The sequence below is a fragment of the Colobus angolensis genome, unplaced genomic scaffold, assembly GCF_000951035.1.
Source record: "Colobus angolensis palliatus isolate OR3802 unplaced genomic scaffold, Cang.pa_1.0 Scaffold51, whole genome shotgun sequence".
NCBI lineage: Eukaryota > Metazoa > Chordata > Mammalia > Primates > Cercopithecidae > Colobus > Colobus angolensis.
In genome coordinates this window covers 7480260-7507478 of record NW_012118599.1, presented here as the reverse complement: position 1 = coordinate 7507478, position 27219 = coordinate 7480260, and the positions used below count along the sequence as shown (strand labels likewise).

The following is a 27219-nucleotide window of genomic DNA, read 5'->3' as shown; positions in this document are numbered from 1 at the left end:
ATTCAAGCAAGTTTATCCACACTCACCAATCATTGCAAACAAGTCTGAGTAGTAAGTGGACTCTTCATTTTTATGCCCCCTTCTCAGTCCAGATCGATACAAGATGCCTGCTACAGCCAAGCCAAAGTAGGCCCCAAAGGCATGGATCGTCATTGATGCTCCTATGTCAGAGGCCTGAAGGGACAAAATAACATTCATATAAATAGAGGTGAACCTGAGACTCATTTATGGGAGGAAAGTCAATGAAAGAATTGCATTGTTGGTTAAACAACTTAAAAAAATTAAAGAGGGATAGAAAGATTGTGTCAGAGAACGAGGGGTAAAACGGAGTGAAATAGAAATAGCACAGAATTTGGGGCCACACACAACTGACTTTCAATCCTAGGTCAGTTACTTCCTTGCGATGTGACTTTAGACAAATTATTAAACATCTCTAATCTAAGGGTTCTGTAAAATGGGGAAATATTACCCACACTCAACAGAGTTTGTGGTGAGACTTAGATAAGACCATATTTCTAAAGCACTAGTTCCCTAGTGGGCACACAAGATGTGGAAGGTTACTTCTCTAGGTGATGGAGATTTTGAGTGAAATATGTATTGCACAGCCTGGCATGGTGGTGCCTGCCTTGTAGTCCCAGCTACTGGGGAGGCTGAGGCAGGAGAATGACTTGAGTCTAGGAGTTTGACATTACAGTCAGCTATGATTGTCACATTGCACTCCAACCTAGGTGACAAAGCAAGAACTAATCTCAAATAAATAAATAAAAAGATAGTGCTTGTGATAAAAAACGAAGATGATATGTTCACTTGAAATTGCAGTTAAAGCTCATTTAATTGTAATTCAAGACTTGAAACTTCAAAAAACCAGAGTTTTACCCATATTTGTTTTTTTATTTGGCTCTATGACGACCTGAAAACCAGTTGAGGTCCCAGATTCATTCGAAGAGATTTAGATTCCTCTTTAGGATATGGTGTGGATTTGACCCAGTTTTCTACATTTCCATCCCCTAGAGGGAATACTCAGAGGGTCAAATTCTAGACATTCATCTGTACTTATAGACAGTAAGATGACACACATCTATTTATGAAAGATTTTCAAATTTAAGTAAAAATGGTCTCCCAGTTGTTGTTCCTTTGTTTGCTAGACATAGACAGACCCAGTCCCCTTGAAGATCCACACATGGTTGGAATGAATCAAATATCTTCCCAGCATATATGAGCTATCTAGCAATCTTTACCCTCCCAGCAACACTTAGTCCCCTCCCAGCTGGGAAACCTTGCTTTGCTTCACCAGGTGGCTTCAGGAAGATGGGAGGTAGTGATTAATCATGCTTGGACTTTCCAAATACCATATGAGCCTGTGCCTCTCTTGAAATGCTCACATATTTGTAGGCAAAATAACCTTCTATTTTTTCCTTTGGAATCATCGAATAAGTCTTCATTCAGCTAGCACGCAGAGTTGACAGAGTCTTTATTAATCGGACCCACTTACCTCGGTGGTTTCATCCGGTATCGGTCAAGTCCTTTCACCTTACTCTAAAAGTTTTCTTTTAGTTCTTCATTACCAATTCAAGACTGTGGTTGTTGTTACTTTGGCTTGAAGAATGTTTCTCTCCACTAGTTACTTGAAAACTTCTAGGTATCTTTTAGGTCCAGTGTAACTGTCACTTCCTCAGGGAACCCCTCCTTGATTCTACAATCTAAACTAATCTTCCAGTTACACTTTCTCATAGTCCCACCATACATATTTTTCATAACATGTATTGCAATTTATAATAACATTTGTGTGTTTGTGTCTTTGGATGGGTAGATGAATGTGCAATTCTTTATTTGTTTTCTGTCTCTCCCACTAGATTGTAAGCTCTATAAAAACAGGAACTTTCGTATTTTGTTTGTCATTGAGTCCCTAACATCTAGAATGTTGTCAAAAATATTTGCAGTTGAATTGATGTTAATAGAAATATAAACAAAATCGCAAAGTACTAGAGAGTGCCCCAAAATGTTCTTTATTTATTTATTATTCCTGGGAGGAATCAATGAAAGATTTGTGGAGAAAAATTTTGACTGAGGCCTTAACAAAAACCACTACAAGGCTTTATATAGGGCTATTCACCTAGTAGTAAAAATATAAAAAGAAATTGATCATTGATAGGCAAAAGAAGAGTTGAGGAATTAGAACAATCTGGAGGTGAATTCAGACTCTGGCAAGTCATTCAGTATCTGTGATAATCAGTTTTTAATGGTGTATATATATGATAATAAAAATAATACCTACCATGCAGTGTTGTTGTGAAGATGAAATGAGATAATATTTACAAAACTCCTACTTAACAGTAGGCACTCAGTAAATTATGGTTATTGTTACTATTTGCTATGGTATCACTCACCAAGATTTGCTCCCATATACCGTAGACACCCATTGTTTTTTGTAGCCAGAACTGATGCCCAAAGCTAGGTAAGTATAAATTTTCTAACTCTTACCTTAAATATTTCACCAACCAGATATTCATTGCCAGCAAATACAGCAATTTCTATAATTGTCATGATCAGCATTTGGGTGGGGCTCGTTTTTCCCAGGACAGCTCCAAAAGATACCAGAACTGTGGCTGTACTGAAGTCTGCATTTATCATGCTGAGGGGAAACAAGAATAAATTGAAGAGTAATGCACACCTAACATAAAACTGACCAAAGTGCAATCCCATCTCCCACCAGGCCCATCCGGTGCTTCCCAGACTTACTCATCATCTCCCACTTCCTACTCCTCCTCCAGCTAAAGAGTGTCTTTAGTTGCTCTAATGTACATATTTTAACTTACCTTTTATCTCATTTAGGGTTTTACTTTATGTTCGATGATTTAATAAGTGAATTATTTCTGGAGTGTGGGTTTACTATTGCACAACAAGAATACATGTTTACATTTTAGAAAAAATCTGAAAAATAACGAATGGGAAACTTTTGCTCCCTGTAGCTGAGACGGAAGGAATAACACTTTTATGGAAGAGGGTTTCTCATACCCTCAAAGTCAAACCAGAGAGGTTACAGATATGAATGTATTATCCAGCTCAGTAGAGCAAGGCACTGATTCAGATTTTTGAATTTCAACAATTTGCTGTTACATAAGGGAGGCAATTTGCCAGTTGGTACAGTAAATGACAGTGGACTACCAGAGAAACAATTGATCTGGAAATGCAATGGCTGAAACATAAATAATTGTTTTAGTCTGTTTGGACTGCTATAACAAAATACCATAAACTGGGTTGTTTATAAATAGCATAAATTTATTTCTTATGGTTTTGGAGACTGGGAAGCCCAAGATCAAGATGCTGACAGACTGGCTGTCTAATGAGGGCTCCCTTTCTGGTTGGTAAGTGGTGCCTTCCAGCCATGTTCTCACATAGTGGAAGGGGTGAGGAGCCTCCTGTGGACCTCTTTCACAAGGATGCTGACCCCATTCATAAACACTCTGCCTTCATGACCTGGTCACCTCCCAAATCCCCCACCTCCTAATATCATCATGTTGCAGGTTAAGAGTGTAATATATGAATTCTGGAGGACACAAACATTCAGCCCATAGTAAGGATGCTCACTTTTTGATTCCAATGGTAATCTTCTGTCCCTGGCTATGCAGGATTCCCTGTACAACAGTGCCCCACTGGAGGCCCAAAGCAGCAATGAGTAGGTTGATACCCACACTGCTGAAGCCATACTTCTTCAGGAAGGTCATGAGGAAGCCAAACCCAACAAATATCATAACATGTACATCTTGGAACACTGGAAAAGAGTAAAGGAAAAAAAATCTGCATTAGGAGAGCATGAAGAAAGCATTGCATCATAGTATAACCCACGTATTAAGTGCTACCACCTTTGTATAACACACTGGGAAAAGAGAGCATTATCTGGGAAGCAAAAGTTTGGTTCCAACGCCAGCTTGACTACTTACCAACCAAGAGACTTTGGCAAGTTATTCAGTGTTGGAGCTTTTTATTGGGAAGACTATGCACTATTACAACAGTGTGTCTTTCATCCTGTTCCTGAGGAATTTTACATTGTTTTCCATGTGAAGACGGCCTTACAAAGCACAGAGCAAGCATCACCCTTTCTTGCACTTTACCAATACTCCCAGGAAACAGAATATTTTCTCTTTCCATTTACATAGCTTTGTGTATATACTTCAGCTTTATCATTTGTCATGCTATATTAGCATTTATTTAGCATTTGTCAAACGATAATAGTCAATAAGGTGTCCATCTCCTGCACTAGATTGTGAATTTCTTGATTGAAGGGGTTTGGACACATTCATACTTGGCTCTCTTTAACTTGGCCTAGTAGCTTGCATATCAGATAGGAAGCAGTATGTTTCTTTGATGGATGAGTCTCCATTCATCAAATGTGTATAATAGCACCAGCCACAAAAATCTTACCAGATCATTATTTGAGTCAAATGGGATAATCTCTGTTAGCACTTTATGAACCATGAAGCATTAATAAACATAAACGCTGTATCCTCTTCAGTAGCAAATATTCAACTTGGTGTCTGGGGATATGGGCTCAGGCACCTGAATTCAATCACATGATTGTGTGACCCTGGGCAAGTCACTTACTCTCTATGAGCTTCAGTGTTTTCATCTGCAACATTGTGAAGGCCCTAGTTCACAGAATAATCCAAGTGGGATCACCTGTGTAGGAGGATTTGCATACAATAAAGTATGATACCAATAAAACATATGATCAAATGCAAGATAGCGAAAATGTGAACTCTTCAAGAAACTGACAACTAAGTTGGTAAGACATATATATGGATAAGCCATATATGAAATTGACATTTTTGACTGGAAATAGTCCTTTGATCTGAAGGGAGGATCTGGACAATACATAAAGCATCCACTACAGTGGACAAACCTGAGTGGGGTACCATAGTCTCTCTCTCTCTCTTTTTGTGGTGGGGCCGGGGGCGGGGCGGGAGATGGAGTCTTGCTCTGTCGCCCAAGATGGAGTGCAGTGGCATGAACCCGACTCACTGCAACCTCCGCCTCCCAGGTTCAAGAAATTCTCCTGCCTTAGCGTCCCAAGTAGTAGCTGGGATTACAGGCGCATGCCACCGTGCCTGGCTAAGTTTTGTATTTTAGTAGAGACAAGGTTTCACCATGTTGGCCAGGCTGGTCTTGAACTCCTGACCTCAGGTGATCTGCTCTCCTCGGCCTCCCAAAGTGCTGGGATTACAGGTGTGACCCACTATGCCTGGCCCCATAGTCTCTTTTTAATCAAACATCACCATTGTGGCCAGAGGTTTAAGTGGAAATAGGTATGAGGGAGGATATGCCTAGAAAATATGTCCCAGAAGAAACCGACATTAAAGGTCAATTAATTTGCCCAAAGGTTGAAATCAGGATTTGAACTCCAACCTGACTTTCCTGATTTCTCTGTTCATTGAGCACTGTAGGGGTATAAAATGACCAAAGCAGAGCTCTGGCTTCCGAGGCACACAGAGACGTTACTCCTTCTTGGCTCCTCTCTACTTCTGTTCTGCCATCATGCTCAGGGTGTTGAGGTTAAGAGACTATGGTACACTACTCAGGCTTGTCTACTGCAATGGATGCTGAGATGCGCTACTCAGATGCTCCCTTCAGATCAAAAGACATACCTCCCATTTTCCCTGGCTGTCAGGAGTGCTGCCAGATGAAGCCCTAAGCTCTCAATTCTCTCTGGAAAATGCTGTTGTTTTGCTCAAGGTCATAGCTCTTCCCTAGGGTAGTCTGGATACAATAACCGATTCACATGAGCAACCCCTTGTTTCGGAAAATGACCACCTAAACCTGGACAATCCTAGCTTCAGAGCCTCCTGCAGGGTCAGCTGAGGACTTCTACTTCTCTCCTCAAATCCTTTTCCCTCAAGTGTTGATCCTTAAGGTGTTGATTCCTATCCCATACCTACCCAGGGTACCCTGGAACTGAGATTTTACCTGACTGGCTGGTGGGCACTTGTCAGTTAATATCAACTTGTTTTCCTTTCTGCTTTTTGAAGTATAGATAACCACATATATTCATTTTTCTTTACACATCGATTTGCCAGTATTTAATTTTTTTTTTTTTTTTCCGAGACAGAGTCTCGCTCTGTCGCCCAGGCTGGAGTGCAGTGGCTGGATCTCAGCTCACTGCAATCTCCGCCTCGCGGTTTCACGCCATTCTCCTGCCTCAGCCTCCCGAGCAGCTGGGACTACAGGCGCCCGCCACCTCACCCGGCTGGTTTTTTGTATTTTTAGTAGAGATGGGGTTTCACCGTGTTAGCCAGGATGGTCTCCATCTCCTGACCTTGTGATCCACCCATCTCGGCCTCCCAAAGTGCTGGGATTACAGGCTTGAGCCACCGCGCCCGGCCCAGTATTTAATTTTTATATGTAAAAATTTGATCTAGATCATAGGATAAATTGGAGGGGAACTTAGAGGATATGCATGATTCTTACTATGGTTTTACTAAACCTTTACGGGACTCAGTTTTTTTTAAGGAATACTTGGATTACATGATGTCTAAAGTGTCTTAGCTCTACAATTTATTTTATTTCGCATTTAGGTCAGGACTCTAAGACACAGAGAAGTTAGGTGACTTGTTTATAGTCACAAAGTAGAATAAAAATAAGGACTCAGTTTTTTTCATTGTGTTCATTTTTTTCAATTACACAAAGTTTTTTCTAACATTCTTTTTTTTTTTTTCTTAGAGCACTCTGGTTCTCCCTGTAATCTATTGATTTTAAACTGTGCAGTTACCAACTGATATGGTTTGGCTCTGTCTCCACCCAAATCTCATCTTGTAGCTCCCATAATCCCATGTGTTGTGGGATGGACCTGGTGGGAGATGACTGAATAATGCAGGCAGGTCCTTCTTGTGCTGTTCTCGTGATAGTGAGTGGGCTGGTGTGCAGTGGTGTAATCTCGGTTTACTGCAACACCCACCTCCCAGGCTCAAGTGATTCTCCTGTCTCAGCCTCCCAAATAGCTTGGGTTACAGGCATGGGCCACCATGGATGACTAATTTTGGTATTTTTAGTGGGGACAGGGTTTCACCATGTTGGTCAGGCTGGTCTCGAACGCCTGACCTTGTGATCCACTCTCCTTGGCCTCCCAAAGTGCTGGATTATAGGTGTAAGCCATCACGCCTGGCAATCTGATGGTTTTATAAACAGGAGTTCTCTGCACAAGCTCTCTCTTTGCCTGCTGTCACCCACGTAAAACGTGACTTGCTCCTCCTTGCCTTCCACCATGATTGTGAGGCCTCCCCAGACATGTGGAACTGTGAGTCAAATAAACCTCTTTCTTTCATAAATTGCCAGTCTCAGCTATGTTTTTATCAGCAGTGTGAAAACGAACTAACACACCAACTAATTTAAGAAATTGTTTCATTAATTTCATAATTTCTCTTAGTGGAACAATTGTTCTGCAGAGCTCACCCCTCTTCCCCTTTGATGGAAAACCAGACATTTTATATTGGGGTAAAGAAATTTTATATATTAACTGTGCTTCAATATTTTTCCCTCTTCTGATGTAATTATTGTTACTGCTTTTCGCCACAAGGGGGCTTAAGAACCTCATTTATTATTTAAATTAATAAGAGCTTAAAAAGTTGTGGAGGTTCTTGAATGATTCGGTATGAAAGATACGAATAAAAAGGTTTATAAACAACTAGGATTATTACATTATCATTTATCCTGCTTTAAGAGTTTGTGGTTGGGGACCAGAGAGAGGGCCACAACTATAGTTGTGTGGTACAAGGCTCTGCCACCAAAGGAATACAGTGTCCATTTTATAGAAGAAAAGGAATTTCTTTAGGGGTTTGCACTTTGGAGAAATCTTCCAACAGGTTTTAAGGATTGTCAAGTCTTGTCTAAATCAGTGATTCTCAACAAGAGGTAATATTAGCCCCCAGAGTACATTTGACAATGTCTGGAGACATTTGTGGTTGTTGCAACTTGAGTAGGTAGAGTGGTGCCACTGATGTCCTGAGGGAGGCTGCCAAACATCCTGTGGTGAATAGGACAGCTTCCCACAAGGAAGTATTGGGCTCAAAGTGTTAAGGATGCTGCTGTGGAGAAATCTTCATCTAAATCAACTATGCTTTTAAGGGTTAATAGTAACTAGTGTAAAACTTTCATTTTCTTTAAACGCTTTATACCAAAACAGAAAATGCTGGCTTGATTTACTTAAAAATTTCTGCCCAGTAGCACAGCAAATTTTGCACTCTGTTTTGGGCCAAGATAGCAGGGTGGAGGGAACCAGGTGCCTGCGTTTTCCTTGCTCTCTTCTCCCATTCTTTGCTGCCCCCCCGAGATCATAACAACTCAGCGTTTTTTATTTCAAGCATTTTTCTGAAAGTTGTCAACAGAAAATAAAAGAGGATAGTGAAAACCATAAAAGCGAAGAAATCTGAAGGCATTAGAATCCTACACTGTTCTTAGCAATCCCATCTCCCTGACTGTGATAAGTTGTATCTTTCACATTTATTTATTTATTACTTATTATTTTTATTTATTTATTTATTTTTTGAGATGGAGTCTCACTCTGTCTTGCCCAGGCTAGAGTGCAGTGGTGTGATCTCGGCTCACTGCAGCCTCTGCCTCCTGGGTTCAAGCGATTCTCCTGTCTCAGCCTCCCAAGTAGCTGGGACTACAGGCATGTGCCACCACACCTGGTTAATTTTGTATTTTCAGTAGAGATGGGATTTCACCATGTTGGCCAGGTTGGTCTCAAACTCCTGACCTCAGCCTCAGCCTCCCAAAGTGCTGGGATTACAGGCATGAGCCACTGTGCCTGGCATCTTTCACATTTAGAGACACATCACACTGATCAAAAACACTGTGTCAGCTCTACGCTAGCTAGTAATTTATATTCCATTCTAACTGTTTACTAGCTATGTGTCTTTGGATAACCAGTGAATCTCTCTGAGCTTCAGTTTCCTCATCTGTAAAATGGGACTAATACTTCATAAGGCTCCATGAGGGCATGTGTTTTATTTACCTCCTCATGTCTCCAGTATCTGGTACAGAGTGCATGTGAAATATATCCAGAATAAACATGTAAACTCTGGTGTACATCTAACATCTAACAAACTTTTATGTTTTGATATTGGTGTATATTAAGGACTATCACAGTTAGGCTCAATCCTAAAGGAGACCACTATATTTAGCCATTTTCAAATAGCCAAACCTGTTTCTTAGCTATTAGTTGATGACATGCATAAAACCCCCCATATTTATCAGTTGTGTAAAAAACAATTTCATCTCTCTCTATGTGAAAATATGTGTTTGTCTGTATATATCTTTATATATTTTAAGCTCACAGTGCCTTATCTTGGAAAACATCAGCAAGTGCTTTGAATTCTACAATTTTTGTTTAGAATACAGGGATATAAGATCGCACAACTTGATATTTTCACTGAGTAAACTCATTTTCCCACAAAGATTATATTCTCACCCTTTAAAAGTTGATTGATGTTAGTGAAGACCAAGAAATATTTTGGCAAATCTGTTGGAGACAATAGATCCATGTAGACAAATTTGGCCTAAATTCCTACCTGATAAACAACGCTGCCTATATAATGCAGTGGTTAAAACACAAGTTTTGGAGACAGACAAATCTGGGTTAGAATCTGACTAAGCACTTTCATTTACTAAACATTTGATCTTGGGCAAATTGCTTAATCTTTCTAAACCCCAATTTTATCATAAGTATTTCTTCTTAACATGTGTATTCCAAGGGTTGTTTTGAGGATTAGAAAATAAATACACAGTAAGTTTACACAGTGCCTATGACAAATTAAGTATCATTATAATCAGTGGTTTTATTATAATTTAAAATTTGTCCTACTTTTCTGCTAAAAATAAATTTGGATTTGAGGTTGGTAACCAGAACCTGACAGGATACAATTTCACCATCGTCATTACCATCACCACCACCATCAGCAGCATCAACATCCTCAGCATCATCTCATTCATTAGTAGAGTTTAATTTATGTTGTTAATTTTGTTCTATTCTACTTTTATGTCTTGCAATAGGATATCTTGCAAGTCCTAATGTATTAGTCTGTTCTCACAGTTCTAATAAAGACATACCCAGGACTGGGTAATCTGTAAAAGAAAAGAGTTTAATTGACTCACAGTTCCACAAGGCTGGAGAGGCCTCACAATCATGGTGAAAGGTAAAGGAGGCGCAAAGTCATGTTTTACATGGCAGCAGGTAAGAGAGCTTGTGTAGGATAACTTCCCTTTATAAAACCATCAGTTCTCATGAGATTTATTCACTGTCACAAGAACAGTGCAGGAATGACTGGCCCCCATGATTCAATTACCTCCCACTGGTTCCCTCCCACAACACATGGGAATTATGGGAAGTACAATTCAAGATGAGATTTGAGTGGGAACACAGACAAACCATCCCATTTTGCTCCAACCCCTCCCAAATCTCATGTTCTTGCATTTCAAAACCAATCATGCCTTCCCAACAGTCCCCCAGAGTCTTAATTCATTTCAGAATTAACTCAAAAGTCCACAGTTTCATCTGAGACAAGGCAAGTCCCTTCCACCTGTGAGCCTGCAAAATAAAAAGCAAGTTAGTTACTTCCTAGACACAATGGGGGTATAGGCATTGGGTAAATACTCCCATTCCAAATGGGAGAAATTGGCAAAAACAAAGCAGCTACAGGCCCCATGCAGGCCTGAAATCCAGTGGGCAGTCCTTAAATCTTAAATTTCCAAAATGATGTCCTTTGACTCCATGTCTTACATCCAGGTCATGCTGATGCAAGAGGTGGGTTCCCATGGCCTTGGACAGCTCTGCCCCTGTGACTTTGCAGGGTACAGCCCCCTCTCCAGGCTACTTTCACAGCTAGAGTTGAGTGTCTATGGCTTTTCCAGGTGCTCGGTGCAAGCTGTCAGTGGATCTACCATTCTGGGGTCTGGACGATGGTGGCTCTTTTCTCAGCTCCATTACACAGTGCTTTAGTTGGGACTCTGTGTTTGGGTTTGCACCCCACATTTCTCTTCTGCACTGCCCTAGCAGAGGTTCTCCATGATGGCACTTCTCCTGCAGCAAGTTTCTGTCTGGACATTCAGGCACTTCCATACATCCTGTGAAATCTAGGCAGAAGTTCCCAAACCTCAATTCTTGACTTCTGTGCTTCCACAGTCCCAATACCACATGTAAACTGCCAAGACTTGGGGCTTGTACCCTCTGATGAAACAGCCGGAGCTGTACATTGACCCTTTTTAGCCATGACAGGAGCTGACACAGCTGGGATACAGAGCACCATGTCCTGAGGTTGCATAGAGCAGGGAAGCCCTGGGCCTGGCCCATGAAACCATTTTCCCCTCCTAGTCCTCCTGGCCTGTGATGGAAGGGAGAGCCATGAAGGTCTCTGACATGCCCTGGAGACATTTTCCCCATTGTCTTGGTGATGAGGGAACATTTGACTCCTGATTACTTAATGCAAATTTCTGCAGCTGGATTAAATTTCTCCCCAGAAAATGGGTTTTTCTTTTCTACTGCATCATCAGGCTGAAAATTTTCTAAACTTTCATGCTCTGTCACCTCTCAAATGCTTTGCAGCTAAGAAATTTCTTCCGCCAGATACCCTAAATTATCTCTCTCAAGTTCCACAGATCTTTAGGGCAGCGGCAAAACTATGCCAGCCTCTTTGTATAGTAAGAGTGACCTTTACTCTGTTTCCCAACAAGTTCCCCATCTCGCTATCACCATTTTGGTCTAAGCCATTTAACAAGTCTCAAGGAAGTTCCAAACTTTCCCACATCTTCCCGTCTTCCTCTGAGTCCTCCAAACTGTTTCAATCTCTGCTTGTTGCCCAGTTCCAAAGTTGCTTTCACATTTTTGGGTATCTTTACAGCAGCATCACACTCTACCTGTACCAATTTACTGCATTAATCGGTTCTCACACTGCTAATAAAAATATACCTGAGACTGGATAATTTATAAAGGAAAGTGATTTAATTGACTCACAGTTCCACATGGCTGGGAAGGCCTCACAATCATGGTGGAAGGCAAATGAAGATCAAACTCATGTTTTACATAGTGGCAGGTGAGAGAGCTAGTGTAGGATAACTGCCATTTATAAAACCATCAGATCTTGTGAGACTTACTCACTATCACGAGAACAGGACAGGAAAGACTTGCCCTCATGATTCAATTACCTCTCACTGGGTCCCTCCCATGACATGTGGGAATTTTGGGAACTACAATTCAAGATGAGATTTGGTTGGGGACACAGCCAAACCATATTACTTAATAACTCAACATGTTAAAATGTAACTGATTATTAGAACTCACTCTCTACAACCCAAAAGAAACAAAATGAAACAAAACTCTCCTTTTCTTCTATTTCCTATATATATATGTATATATGCCAGCTGCTTAGAATGATGTCCACTCCATTCCACACCCAACACTTTGCGTGTGTGTGTGTGTGAGAGAGAGACACACACACACTGAGAGAGAGAGAGAGAGAGAGAGAGAGAGAGAGAGAGAGAGAGAGAGAGAGAGAAAGAAACTTGCTCTGTTACCCAAGCTGGAGTGCAGTGGTGTGAATATAACTCACTGCAGCCTTGACCTCCTCCTGCCTCAGCCTCCTGAGTATCTGGGATTGGTGCACACTACCACACTTGGCTAATTTTTTATTTTATGTTTTGTAGCAACAGTGTCTCACTGTGTTTTCCATGCTGATCTCAAACTCCTGGGCCCAGGTGATCTTCTTGCTTCAGCCTCCCAAAGTGCAGGCATGAGCCCAGCCCTGGTACTCCTTTACCTGAAAATCTAGATACCTTTTAAGAATCATTCTCTGAGTGTTACTGGACACAGCTGCCACGTTGTGCATATCCCTCTTGTTTTATTTCATTTGTTTGTCTGCTTTGTTGCTCTGTGTGCTCATTTATCAGTTATTTAAATAGACCTGATGGAACACTGCCAGTTAGACACTTTTGCGGAAGAAAGTGAATGCAAGTCTTAAGATAGGAGTCATTGGGTGGCTTGTCTCAGAGAACTCGACAGAAAGTCTGCCACTTGTACCTTTTTAGGAACTGCCTCAGTTATTCATAAATAAATAGATTACCGGTGAGGGCCATTGCAAATTCATCTAATTGGTAACTATATGGGTCTTATTCAGAAAAATTTTGTTTGTAGACTAACTGGTGAAAATCACAAAGTTCATTTTCCAGTTAAAGTTTGGTTGTATTTCTTGTTTCATTTTGTTCTGCTTTTTAGTGGCTCAAGGCTGGCAAAGTAGTTTGCTATACATATAGTTTTTTGGCCTTAGTGAGTTCCAGTCTTTTGAACCAGTGGAGTTGTATTCTAAACTCATCTTTTTTTGAGAGAATAGTATCCTTAGGGCAGTATATTCCTTCCTCCCTCTAAATATGTTATTTTTACATATTTCAAATATTTAGAAAAGAGAATACAATAAACACTTATATACTATTCACTCAGATTTATCAGTTATTAATATTTTCATACTTGCTTTCTGCGTTTGTGTGTGTGTGTACATCTCCTAAGTAAAAGGACATTCTAAATACCATAATATCAGCATCACATCCAAAAAATGCCAACATCGATCTAATAACAAGATCTAATATAGAATTATATTCAGATTACTCTAACTATCCCAAGACTGTCTTTTTATAAAATTTCTGGATTAATTATTCACTCAAGTTTCATACATTTTCTTTGTCATATGTCTTTAGACGCCTTTGATTTAGAGTAGTTCTCTTACATGCTTTTCATTGCTGGTATTATTTCATTTTTTTATGTAGAATGCCCTACAATCTGGATTTGTTTGATTGTTTCACCATGATGAGAATCAGACTAAATATTTTTGGCAAGAATATTATACAGGTGGTATTGTGTACTTCCCACTAGATCACACCAGGAAGCACATAATTTGTTTTTCCTATTACTGATAATGATAGGTTTGACCACTTGGTTAAGACTGTGTTGCCAGATCTCTCCATTATAAATGTAACTTTGACCCTGTAAGTATCAAGTAATCTCTGGGTGATGCTTTCAGACCATGTGATTGCCATGCTGTCCAATAACTTTTCACCCAGCGATTTTAGATTCCATGATGAACATTGCTGAAATGGATTATTACACTGGGAACTTCAAAATTGCAATTTTCTATGTCTATTCTCCTTTTATATTAATTAGTATTCTTCTGTAAAGAAGAGCTTCCTCCTTCTCCTCTTTTTCTCTTTTATGCAATATTTCTATGGGCTTATTGAATCCCTTTTTCCTTATTTGAATTTCTATTACCATTATGTCATTATTATTTTAACACTCTATGTATTCCTAATTTGGCCTGTTGATGCCCCTTCAAGCAGGATCCTGCGTCCTTTTCACATGGCCCTGTTAATCTTTAAGCACTTAGGTTACCTTGTGCTTTCTTTGCCCCAACCTGGAACCAGCAATTTCTCCAATGAGTCCCGGAGTGGGGAACGGTATTTCAAATCCAAGGTCTTAGTACTATTTGTGCCCATGGCTTCCAGGTCTTTTAAATAGGCAAAACTGTTCAATTCAAAGGCACCACATCGGTTCTGCTAGAGACTAGTATTTTATTGTTAGGTCATATATTACAGACAGTATATTAATTCAGTTTTCATGACAATTCCAGGTAACAAAACAGCAGCAAACCATTTCCTAGGAATGGTTTACACAGCACAAATCAGCTACCTTCGTTTTTGACATGAAGATTTGCTGAATTTTTTGGTGAAAGTCATGAAATGATTTCAAGTGATATGTAGATCCTTTGCCAGTTCACCTCTATCTTCGGTGGTCCCCAAAGTGTGATCCACAGATATCTGGGTGTCCTGCAGACTAACTTCCAGGGAGTCTGAGAAGTTAAAACTATTTTCATTACAATTTCAGGATCATATTTGCCTTTCGTGTATGACATGACTTTTTAATACGTATGAATCAGCCTGGTGAAATACAAATATATGTAAAGCACTACTAAAGTGTGATGGTATCTCAGAAAAAAAGCACTTTTGTGATTGACTGAGTTGCTAATTGAAAAAGAAACATTTAATAAGATTCCATTGTTTCTTGAAAGAAAGACTGACACATACATTGCTGCTTCTCAGACTTGAGTATCTGGCAGATATTTTCTGAAAAATGCATGAAATGAGGCTATCATCTCAATTTAAAGAACTGACAGTATTTATAGCTGTGATATATTCTCAGTTTTTAAACAATTAGAATTTCAGAAAATTTGTGTCTGCTATGACAAGCTTATCAACTTCCTGATACTTGGCAAGACTTTTCTGAGAGATTGTTGATGATATTAACAAATATTCTTCTTCATGTTATATATGGAAATATGTCAACATTTGGAAGATCTGTATAAGTCAGTGAATCAATATTTTTCAAATGAACAATGTAACAGTATTACAGAGTGACACATGAGTAAGTGAGTCAATCAAAGTACAAGATAAACTAAAGGATTTTTAATGCCATGGAGTATACAAAGATTATTAATATGATTTTAATGTCCCCTAGATATTAAATACCTGGCATCAGTGGAATTCTAAAAAAAAAAGTAAACAGTCCCCAGAGAGCTTTCTCTTTAACCTTAATTTTCTCTAGTCCATCTACATGTTAGCAAGGAGTAGCTGACAGACACAGTCAAACTTCAGTGCTTTTTAAATTATTTGACTCAACCGGGTGACCAGCACTTTGATAGGTGCTATGGAAGCCAAAAACCATGGAGTATAGCTGGTTTATCAGATGAGTATCTCAGAGGTTATTCATGGCATGAAACATGATATTCAGGTACATAATATAGTTTCATGATTGTGCTTAGGGTTGTGTGCAAATCCAAGGGTTCTGTAACATAATTCCCTTCTCTCCTATTCAAAAAGCATAACAGAATACAAGTGATGAGAATAAATTTGTATTTTCTGTAGTTTACTTAAAAGGTAGATTAATATACAACTTCATTTATTTTTGAAATACTCAAATCTTTTACCACACTGCAATTGAGAACTATCATAACGTACTGTGAACTTCTTGGGGGAGGAACTGAGCCTTTTCTATGCTTGAATCCCTGCACTGGCACTGGGCATGGAGCTAGGTAGGGACCCAAAATGTTTACTCATTTAACTTGAACATTGTTTTCTATTAATGAATATAAACAATATGTTCTCCATTAACTTATACCATTACATAAACTTTGTGTAAGTCAATTGTTTGAAATGTAGGGAAATACATATATATAGAAGATATTCTATATATGTATATAACACCTCAGTCATGTACTTTCTCAGTCTATTCTACAAACGATTTTAAACAGGAATAATATAACTGAACTGGAAGATAAGAACTTTCCAGAATTTTGAGTCTTGAGACCCACCCTTACTGAAGAGAGAACTTTTAATTGTGTATAGAATCGGTTATGGACAGCATTTTGAATGAATGAAGGCTACCTTTCATGTAAAATTCCACTTTGTGGCATTCTAGGTGCATAGGAGACAAGTTCATTAATTGCATGCAATGGATGCCTTGAGTTATTGGGATTTTGTTCTCTCACATAACCCTGGTGGAGAGAGGCTGAAAAAACATCTCTTGTCCAAATGCATTTATGTCTCTAATCTTGCTTCGTTTACAGCCATGGCATATTTTTTTTTTAACCATCTAAGTATATGGCATACATTTAGACATTCAGATGTGCCTGGTCACACATCTCCTTGTCTGCCTTCCCCCATGGAATGTAAACTTCCTGAGGACATGGACTTTGCCCATTTTGTCTTTTTTTCATTTTCTTTTCTATTTAAAATTGATACATAATATTTATACACATTTATGGGATATATGTGGATGGTATTTTGATAAATGCATATGAATTGTAATAAGCAAATCATGTTATTCAGGATATCCATCACTTTGAACATTTATCATTTCTTTGTATAGGAAACATTTCAAATCTTCTCTTCTAGTTATCTTGAAATATACAATATATTATTGTTAACTACACTCACCTTACTGTACTACATACACTAGAACTTATTCCTTTTATCTAACTTTATATTTGTAACCATTAACCAAACTTTCTTCATCATTTTCCCTGTTCCAATGCCCTTCCCAATCTCTAGTAATCATCGTTCTACTCTCTACCTCCATGCAGAGAAAAGAAAATTCTTACACACTGTTGGTGGGAATGTATATTATAATGTAAACAATATGGAAATTTCTCAAAAAACTAAAAATAGAACTAGCAATTTCATGAACCAGCAATTTCACTACTAGGGATATTTCCAAAGAAAACGAAAGACATGTTTGCACTCTTATGTTTATTGCAGCACGATACACAATAGCCAAGATACGGAATCAACCTAAGTATCCATCAGTTGATGAACAGATAAAAAATAATGTGGCATATATACACAATGGAATCCCATTTTGTTTGTTTTATTCACTGCCTAGTGCCTACAAGCTTGAGAGACTTGAAGATTGCTTGCAAGAATTGGTAGTTTAATAAATATTTTCTTCATGAATCATAAAATCAATAAATTTTCATGTTTTTACCAGTGGTGTAGAAGAGTGATATGACTACTAAATTATATTTTTTAAAAGATTTATTGAGATATAATTGACATATAAAATTATATACATTTGAGGCATACAACTTGACATTTTGCTATCCATATACTTTGTGAAATGATCACTACAATCAAGCTAGTTAGCACATTTATCACCTCTATGTTGTTACCATTGTGTGTATACCTGTATGTGTTTGTGTGTGTGTGTGTGTGTGTGTGTGTGTGTATACCTGTGTGTGTGGGGGGATGGGGGGTGATCAGATTGAATTGAAGCTGTATCCTCCCAGGAAATTACAAGTATCCATACAGTATTGTTAACTATCATCAATTATGCTGCACACCAGATGTCCAATTACTCATCTATTGCTAGGTTACTGAAAAATGACCATGTTTAGTGATTTTCCTTCAACCTGGTCTTGGTCTCAAATTGTGAACTGAAGTTATACCTAGGAGATTTGATGCTGGAACTCAGAAAGTTCAGCTTGAATGATGCAATTATTAAGCTCTTAAAGTCTTAAGATAACTTTATTTAAACCATATTAATCTTAGATCATATTTTTGGCATTTTTAACATTGTATTTCATCTCTTTGTTTACAAGTGTATTAGATAGTGGAGTCTTAGAATAAAATAATCATATTTGTTTTATTTTTGAATAAATTTGCTGTAGCACATGCTTAGTGCTTAATAAAATATTTACTAAATGAATAAATGGATGAATGAATGAAATGTACAAAAGCATACATAGTGGAACAGAATTTTTTTCTGTTTTATTCTCTAACTTACAAATTGTAAAACTTAATTTAATCAAGAACCCTCTTGGACATCTATGCAGTGTGAAGACAACTAGACTTGGAGTCTAGTTTTCTCTGTCTTATTATCCTAATTCTGTCCTTAACTTTCAATTTTATATTTTTGTTATGTCACTTAGCAACTCTAGGCCATTATTTCTACATGGGAATACCCCCATTACATTAATTCCCTATAAAAAGTAGAATAAAAAAAAGAGTGTCAAATTGTTTTTTTTAAAAAGCTTAGACATATGCTATGAAGTCTGATAAACATTATACCATTTTAAATAATTTTTATTTTTTTTAGATTACTTTAACCTTACTTAAGAAAAGTAAATAGTGTATATGATAGTTACCTACTACTGTCTCCCTTCTTGGTTAATGAGGTAATGGATGTGTTGGTTTATAATAAGGACTCAGTAAATGGTAGTTATCATTGTTATATTACCTATTATACAGCCTACCCTCCCAAACTTGAAACTAAATTTCTCTCTTTGATTAGTCATCATTCCAAAGGAAGGATGTTGTTTTTAAGATACGTTAAGTATTCACACATTTCTTTTCATCTCAAAGGAACAAACCGACTTCCTTTCAGAATATTGTAAAACTCTGAGTACACCTTTTTGATTAAAACTCCATTAACTTCCTACATCATGCTAACTACCCCTTCTTATTCCTTAGGGTCCTCACATGAAATCTAGGGTTCCCTTCTTATAATTTCATTTTCTTAGCACTCTCTCTCCTCGAAAGTTACCCTTGGCCCTTTCAGTGGGGAATGCAAAGGAAGAGTGATACTTTTCTTTGCAGAACTAGTGACCAACTGAAGGAAAAAAGAAGGCCAGTTAGCAGTAAATAAGCAATACAAAAAGCATCATTATTTTAATTTTCAGCTTCTTGTTCTGATATTTTCATAGGAAAAAGTTCTAACCAAACACCTTAATCACAGAGAAGAAGACCAGATGTCACAGCACAAACATGTAATATCTTAGCACTCATAACCATCATATAATTCTACAAGGAGCTCAAGAGTTTACAGTAGTCAATTGTTTTACATTCTAAGAAACTGAAAAACCCAAAAATGTATAGTAAGTAGTAAATTGTCTACTCACGAGGATATAACTCAAGGACTTTGCCCATGTCTGTTGACTCGGTGATGTTGAGCTGCTGGAGAATAGTCTGGTCCATTTCATACTCAACAAATAATGCAAATAAAACAATCATGGCAATTTCCAGGACTATGGCCATGAGAGGGAATTTGAACCTCATGTTTGTGGCAAAGGACAGAGGCACACTGAGAACTTCACAGGCTGTGAGATGTTGATAAGAAGAAAGGACTGCTCTATGTGTGGAATTCGACTGCATGTTCAAGGCACCCCCATGACATCACAAGAAAAAAAAATGGGCAAGACTGGTTAAAATGCCCCACCCATTGGGGAAAATTATGCTGTGTAATCTAATTGTCATTCTAAGTGTTGATTTGAAGAATATGCAATGAAATTGTGAGAAGCTGGATGATGCCAATGATCTATTGCACAGGCCTCTAGAATCATGTTTAACTTAATTCAGTAGACATTTCTTGAGGGCTTATTGTATGCCAAACATTGCGGAAGGCTTTGTAGAAGGCACGAATCTAAAGCAAAATACAGAACTGGTCTATTAACTTCTTGAGAAAATTAAGAATCTAGTTGGGAAAACATAAATATAAGTGAACGATTATATAAAAACAAATATGTGATATAATAGTGGTTATAAAAGAATTATAAAACATAAATAAGGCAGTGACGCTTTTTGCCTTAGGCCAAGAACAGTAGTATATAAAATAATACGGATATGAGAACCAACAAATAAGTAGGGTTTTGCAAGTAAAACAGATAGAGGGAATGGTATAAAGCTTGGAAAAACATGGCATGTTTTGGAAATGGCAATTAGTCAAGCAAAGCTGGAATATAAAAGAGATGAGGAGAAAATGAGGAAGTGGCAGAGATAATGTTGTAATGGAGGGGGCTGTGTTGTAAAGACCCTCACATTCAATACCAAGGATGCTAGATGTTAAATATTATCCATGAGCAATGGGGAATATATAGGACTGTAAGGAGCAGTTTTGTGTATTTATGAAGTTTTTCTTGACTCCTTACTCTGCTTTACACAAGTGTAAATATGGAAGTACACAAATGAGTTGTGATATATGTTTTAGTCTTAAATAGGAAGAGAGTAAACTTAAACAGGAACATAACTAATCTAGCATCCTGATAGATAGTCAATTATAAATAAGATGCTAAGCAATTCAAAACTACCCTATGGGTGGAGGAATTCTTGTCTCCACTTTGTAATTGTTCTCATGGCAGAATAAACCTGTTTTTGAGAACTAAGAGCTACCAGTTAAATGAAATTTCTTTCATGAAATCCAATTTCCAAAAGATTCTATGTAGAATTTGAAGAGAGAGTGCAAATGACTGCCAGGACAAAGTCTACGTTGTAATAAATGTGTATAAAACAAAGCAGCAGGATTTTTTTGGTATTTCTGGTATGATTTTCCACAGTAGAACATGATATATTAGGACTAACTGATCTCTGAAATTTGATAACTATACAAATACTTTGAAAAATGACTATTTCCATTGTTCCTTACAGGATAGTACAAGAGGAGTGGGTTCACATTCTTAGCTATGAAAATACTTGTGTACATCTCACACTTTAATTTTTGGTTATGCAGTAGCCTAAAGAGTGTTCATGAGAACACCAACAAATCCTAAATGCAAAGCATATATGTTAATAAACTGTACATAAAGTTGTGAAAACCAAGTATCAAATTATAAATTGCAAGAACATCTAAACAATATCATAAATCAGTTGTTTTAAACTCTTCAATAAAAAGTGACACAATATATTAAATAACCCAAGACCGATGGCAACTCTCTTTCTCTGGGACATTTGCAGCAGCTCAGCAACCACTTAACACATGGGGAGTAGACGATTCTACTCATGTAGATAATGGGACTGTGCTAGGACTTGACTTCAGTCTGTTTAACTTTGAGGAATTCACATTTGTTGCCTTCTCCTGAATGTAGACATTTGCATTGAAATAAGCTGTATCATGTACCATCCGGGAAAATATTTCTCTTGTTCAGCTCTTCACATAAGCTTCTCTTTCTAATTGGAAATCTTTGCACATATTCTCTGCCCCCTATCCTGTATATATCATCCATCATTCTTCAGTTTTCAGATAAAATGATACTTCCTCAGAAAACCCTTCCTTGATCTCCCATCTTAAACCAGGTTTCCACTATTATCTCTCATTGAATTGTGGTCTTTGCATTTAGTACAGTTGGCTGTGTGTGCTATATTTATGTAGTGTTTGTATTTAAATGTAATTTTTAAAAATGGCCATTTCCCTTACTGGCCTGTTAGCTCCAGGACAGGGGCTGTGTCTCTTTTATACCTCATTTGTTATCTAGTGTGAATAATACCATGTCTAGCACAATATATAATTGATAAACATCATTTGAGTGAATTGAATTAAGGGCAGACTTGAAGGGAGAAACACTCAGCAGGCAGGTCAGTGGTGTGAGGAAGGGAGAGAGGAATAACTTTAATAAATTTCATTTTAAATTATAAATATGTAGAATCCTGACAGTAGCTTTCATACTGCTGTCTACTCTCTCATTATTTCAATCAATGAGGGCTTATCATCAGGTTCTCTGTGCCTCGAACAAAAGGGAGGATCAAGCTCAAGTCGTGAAACTTGGGAGGGTCAAATTCCTGGCAGACCAACACACGGTAGTGTGAACCTGAAGATTTCAACAGCATTTTAGAAATCTCTCTCCTGACAGTTCTGAATCACAAAGGCAATAGGCTGAGGGTGTGGGTGTCCTAAAGTGGAAATGGTTTATCTGTTGCCTTGTCTGCCTATGAAACTACAGGATAGCTTTCTTCTAGTGCCTTCAATAAATGAGGTAAAATCGGAAAGAATCATGAACAGGTAAGTCATGTTTTCGTGCAAACCAAACCAAACAAAATAAAACACATACCATGCCAATGAACCTTCAAGTTCCCAGCTAAATACACAGATACAAATGAAGTATTCCTGGGTTAATGCAGGAGCCAGTGGGCTACATGGGATCTCAGACTGATTCTCAACTTGCTGTGCAACTTTAGGAAATAAACATAATTCCTTTGTCTTATTTTCTGAATATATGTAAAATGTAGCTAATTGTTATTACTGAGAATTTTAATTTGAGTTTGCTTATTTTTGATAGCAAAGAATAATTGAAAGAGGAGCACCACTGTTTTAAATTGTCTCTTTCTCTCTACCTTTGTGTATCTGTAATAGTGGCGGGAGGGTGGGAAGTATTTAGGAAGATGAAGGTACTAAAATATTTTTAGCATTTTCTGTTCTGGACACTGTGTTAGGTGGCTATTTACCCACCTTGTTTAGTCCCACTGCAGTTTTACACACACACACACACACACACACACATACGGATATTATTATTATTCTTGAGACGGAGTCTTGCTCTGTTGCCCAGGCTGGAGTGCAATGGTACGAACTCAGCTCACTGCAACCTCCACCTCCTGGGTTCAAGTGATTCTCCTGCCTCAGCCTCCCAAGTAGCTGGGATTACAGCTGTGCACCACCATGCCCAGCTAATATCTGTATTTTTAGCAGAGGCGGGGTTTCACCATGTGAGTCAGTCTGGTCTCAAACTCCTGACCTCAGGTGATTCGCCCACCTTGGCCTCTCAAAGTGCTGGGATTACAGGTGTGAGACACTGCACCCGGCCTGCAATTTGATATATTTTTATTCTTTGCATACATAACTTGCTCCATTGGTTTATATATGTAGCTACCCAAGCACCCAACTGCCATACTGGTATGAGGTCCAGTGACTCTCTTTTGGTGCTTCTTTCATGTTTTCCTTCCAAAAAGAGACCTTGGGTTTTATTTAGTCTAACAGGATGGCCAGTCTAACTTGTCTTCCTTCCCAAGTGGGGAGCAGACACAAACATTTCTTGCTGCCATAGGGGATGTGGTGCAAAAAAGGTCTTTCTTCCCACAAAGGCTCTTGGCACTTTCTTGGGTCTATGGTGGATGGCCCTGTGCCCTCACAAAGGGCTTTCTTTCCAGCTACCTGGTGGCACTCAGCATTATTTCACAGAACACTGGAACTGAGCAGGGTTACAGGACCGGATAAATCAGCACCAACATTTCCAAAGCAGCTGCCCAAGGCTTTGGAACTTGTCTTAAGCTAGGAATGTTTAACATTTTTGTGCTATGGACACTTTTGGCACAAGCCTCTGAATCTCATATCAAAATATATTTTAAATGCACAAAATAAAATACATAGGATTACCAAGGAAACCAGTCATAGTGAAATACACTGACCAAATACTGTAATGTAAAAGAAGAACCGATAGCCAACTATCTGATATAGTGCTTCTCTGTAATGAATGAAATAACATCTAGTGGCATACCTAATAGTTTCCAAGTTGGAGTAGTGAGTATAAATAATATTTTGAGATACCTGTGATGTCTATTAGTGACAGTTATCAATATTATTAATGATGCTGTTGTTTATTTTCTACATTCACAATAGAAAAAATATTAAATTTCAGTTAAATGCATTCTTGTTTCCCTTTTTAAATATATGGACCATCTGAATTACATTTATGGAACCCCAGGTTAAAAATGCCTGTTTTAACTACAGCCAACAGCTTTATTTCACTTTTTCTTCAGTCTCAGGAGGCTTCCTATCATTTCTTGCCCCTGGTAATTCTCACAGACATATCAGTTTATGTCAATGAATTGTGTTACTTCTGAATTCCAGGGAGATGTTGAAGAATATCAGTCAAAATCTTCCTAGGAGGTCCCTGTATTCTTTAGACAAGTTGATTTTTCACCTTTCCTTAGTGACTGTGCAGAAACTTTGCAGAAGAAGAGCTACAGTTCCTCTGAAGTGATCTTTAGCAAAGACAACAAAACTAACTTCTCCAAGTTAAAAGAGAACTCTACAGACAGCTTGAGGCTCAGAGAGTTTCAGCAACTTGTTCAAAGTTGCACAGTGGGTAGATAGCAGAGCCAGAATGAACACAGGTTTGCCCAATTTCCTAAATTTTACTTCTTTCTGCTATACCATATTGTTTTTCTTTTTATAACCATTTATTATTTATTTATATGGCTACATAATTGCTTGCACCAAGATATCTCATATACTCCATACTGTTTTTCTATGTGAGATAACATGCTCACACTGATCTCAAGGTGCTGACAATATCAAAGAAACTTCTGAAACATAAAAAGGGAATAAAAAATTTTAGAACTATTTTCTGTTTACAGTTTTTTATTTTACTTTAACTTGAAATGTGCTATCAACTTTTCTACTTGGAGCATTTTTTTCTCAACTAGGAGAGATCTAGATCATAGAAAACCTTTGTGTGTCTCCATTTAGATATTCAATAGATATTCTCAAACTTAGGCTTAATTACAGAATCCTAAAATTGATACGAATTTCAAACTTTGCAGACCGAGAAAAAATATATGTATGTGCTTTTAAAATTGAGAATATTGAAACTACATCTCTTTTCTGTTGGGGGCTGTTATATGTACATATGTATATGTATATTATATATAACATGTTACATATTTAAATGTAATTATATATGATTATATATAATTGTATGTACATTTATATGCAGTTTTTCCACTGGAAAGTGATCCACTCGACCTCCACATGCATATTAAATGGACAAATGTCATCAACCAAAGATCAGGCACAAAGTATTTTCAAATATGATCATCACCATGTGTAAGTGTTGAGCTAGAGTTTACATTCTATAAAGGCATTCCCCTTTTTGTGGGTTACTCTTCACTATTGACACTTCCAGAATTTTCAGAATGAGACATCTTACCTGTAGCAGGGATGAACAGGGCCTTGAAAGTGTCAGGATTGTGGCTGAAGGTAATGTTTCATCAAGTACATGGCTAATATTTCCTTCTCTCTTCTTTCATCTTGGTCTGGTATTGTTGAATTGAAGAAATGGGCCAGGCGTGGTGGCTCAACGCTGTAATCCCAGCACTTTGAGGGGCGGAGGTGAGCAGATCACGTGATCAGGAGATGGCCACGAGATCAAGACCATTTTGGCCAACATGGTGAAACCCTGTCTCTACTAAAAATACACAAATTAGCTGGGTGTGGTGGCGCATGCCTGTAATCCCAGCTACTCAGGAGGCTGAGGCAGGAGAATTGCTTGAACCTGGGAGCTGGAGATTTCAGTGAGTCGAGATCGCGCCACTGCACTCCAGCCTGGGTGACAGAGCGAGACTCCGTCTCAAAAAAAAAAAAAAAAGAAATGGATCTTCTATGGAGCATATGTATTGCTTTCCTGCTTTGAAAATGGGGATAATTGCCTGACTACTTAGCTGGATGATTTATATTACATGTAAAAAAATTCCTGGTTTAAGAATTAGAATGCCTAGACCACAGTTTTCACACAATTATTTATTACTTCTTCCATTAGATTTGAGCATCATGAGGAAAGCCAAGTGTTTTATTCACTTATTTTTATTTCTGATTTGACTCATTGTGGAAAATAATGTTATAAGTTTACGTTTTTCAAAACACCTTTATTGAGATATAATTCACACGTCATACATTTCACCCATTTGAAGCATACAATTCAATGGTTTTTGGTACATCCACAGATATGTTTAACCATCACCACAGTACATTTAAAAAAATTCTTATGTATTTATTAGGCATCCGTATTTCTTTTATGAATTATGTGTTTGTAGATTTTGCCCATTTGTCATCTTATTTTTTTTTCCCAACATTTGTTTTAGGTTCAAGGGGTACATGTTCAGGTTTTTTACATGGATAAATTGCATGTCACGGGGGTTTGGTGTACAGATATTTTTGTCACCCAGGTAATCAGCAAAGTACTTGATAGGTAGTTTTTCAGTCCTCACCCTCCTCCCACGGTCCACCCTCAAACAGATCTTGGCGTCTCTTGTTCCCTTCCTTGTATCCATGTGTACTCAATATTTAGCTCCCACTTAACAAGTGAGAACATGTAGTATTTGATTTTTGGTTCCTGTATTAATTCACTTAGGATAATGGCCTCCAACTGCATCCATGTTGCTGCAAAGGACATGATTTTATTTCTTTTTATGGCTGTGTGGTATTTCATGATGTATATGTACCACATTTTCTTTATGCAGTCCACTATTTATGGGCATCTAGGTTGATTCCATGTCTTTGCTATTACCACAGTCAATTTTAGACATTTTCATCACCTCAAAAACCACCATATTCTTTAGCAATTCCTACACCCTTTTCCTAGCCCTAAGCCACTACAAATCTACCCTTTCTCTATGGAGTCCCCTATTCTGGACTATCATATGAGTGGAATCATATAGTATGAGGTCTTTTGTGATAGGTTTGTTTTACTTAGCATGTTTTCAAGGTCTATTCATTTGTAGCACCTATCAGTACTTCATTACTTTTCACGGCCAAATAATATTTCATTATATGGCTATAACACATTTGTCTATTCATCATTTTCTTGGCAGACATTAGGATTATTTTCAACTTTTGGCTACTATAAATAACGCTGATAGAAACATTAATGTATAAGTTTTTGTTGTAGACATATGTCTTCATTTTTCTTGAATATATATCAAGTAGAATTGCTGGATCCTATGGTAACTTGACAATTAATCATTTGAAGAATTGCCAACAATTTTCAAAAGTAATTTTCTCTTTATCTTCTCACCAGAAGTGTATGATGGTTCTGATTTCTTCACATCCTCACCAATATTGTTGAGTTTTTATTTTAAGTCTAGCTATCCTGG

The 27219-nt window shown here is 37.9% G+C and overlaps 1 protein-coding gene across 3 annotated transcripts in view; it reads right to left on the bottom strand.

Moving 5' to 3' along the window:
- RHAG (Rh-associated glycoprotein) overlaps positions 1-19713 on the bottom strand; it is a 31407-nt gene extending 11694 nt beyond the window's left edge. For all 3 annotated transcript variants that reach the window (XM_011960260.1, XM_011960261.1, XM_011960259.1), the window contains exons 1-4: positions 19482-19713; positions 3589-3772; positions 2482-2632; positions 27-174 (exon numbers count right to left, since the gene is read on the bottom strand). In XM_011960260.1, coding sequence (XP_011815650.1) covers positions 27-174; positions 2482-2632; positions 3589-3772; positions 19482-19638 — 640 coding nt within the window. In that variant the 5' untranslated portion in view covers positions 19639-19713. The remainder of the gene's footprint in view (positions 1-26; positions 175-2481; positions 2633-3588; positions 3773-19481) is intronic.
- Between the last annotated feature and the right edge of the window lie 7506 nt (positions 19714-27219).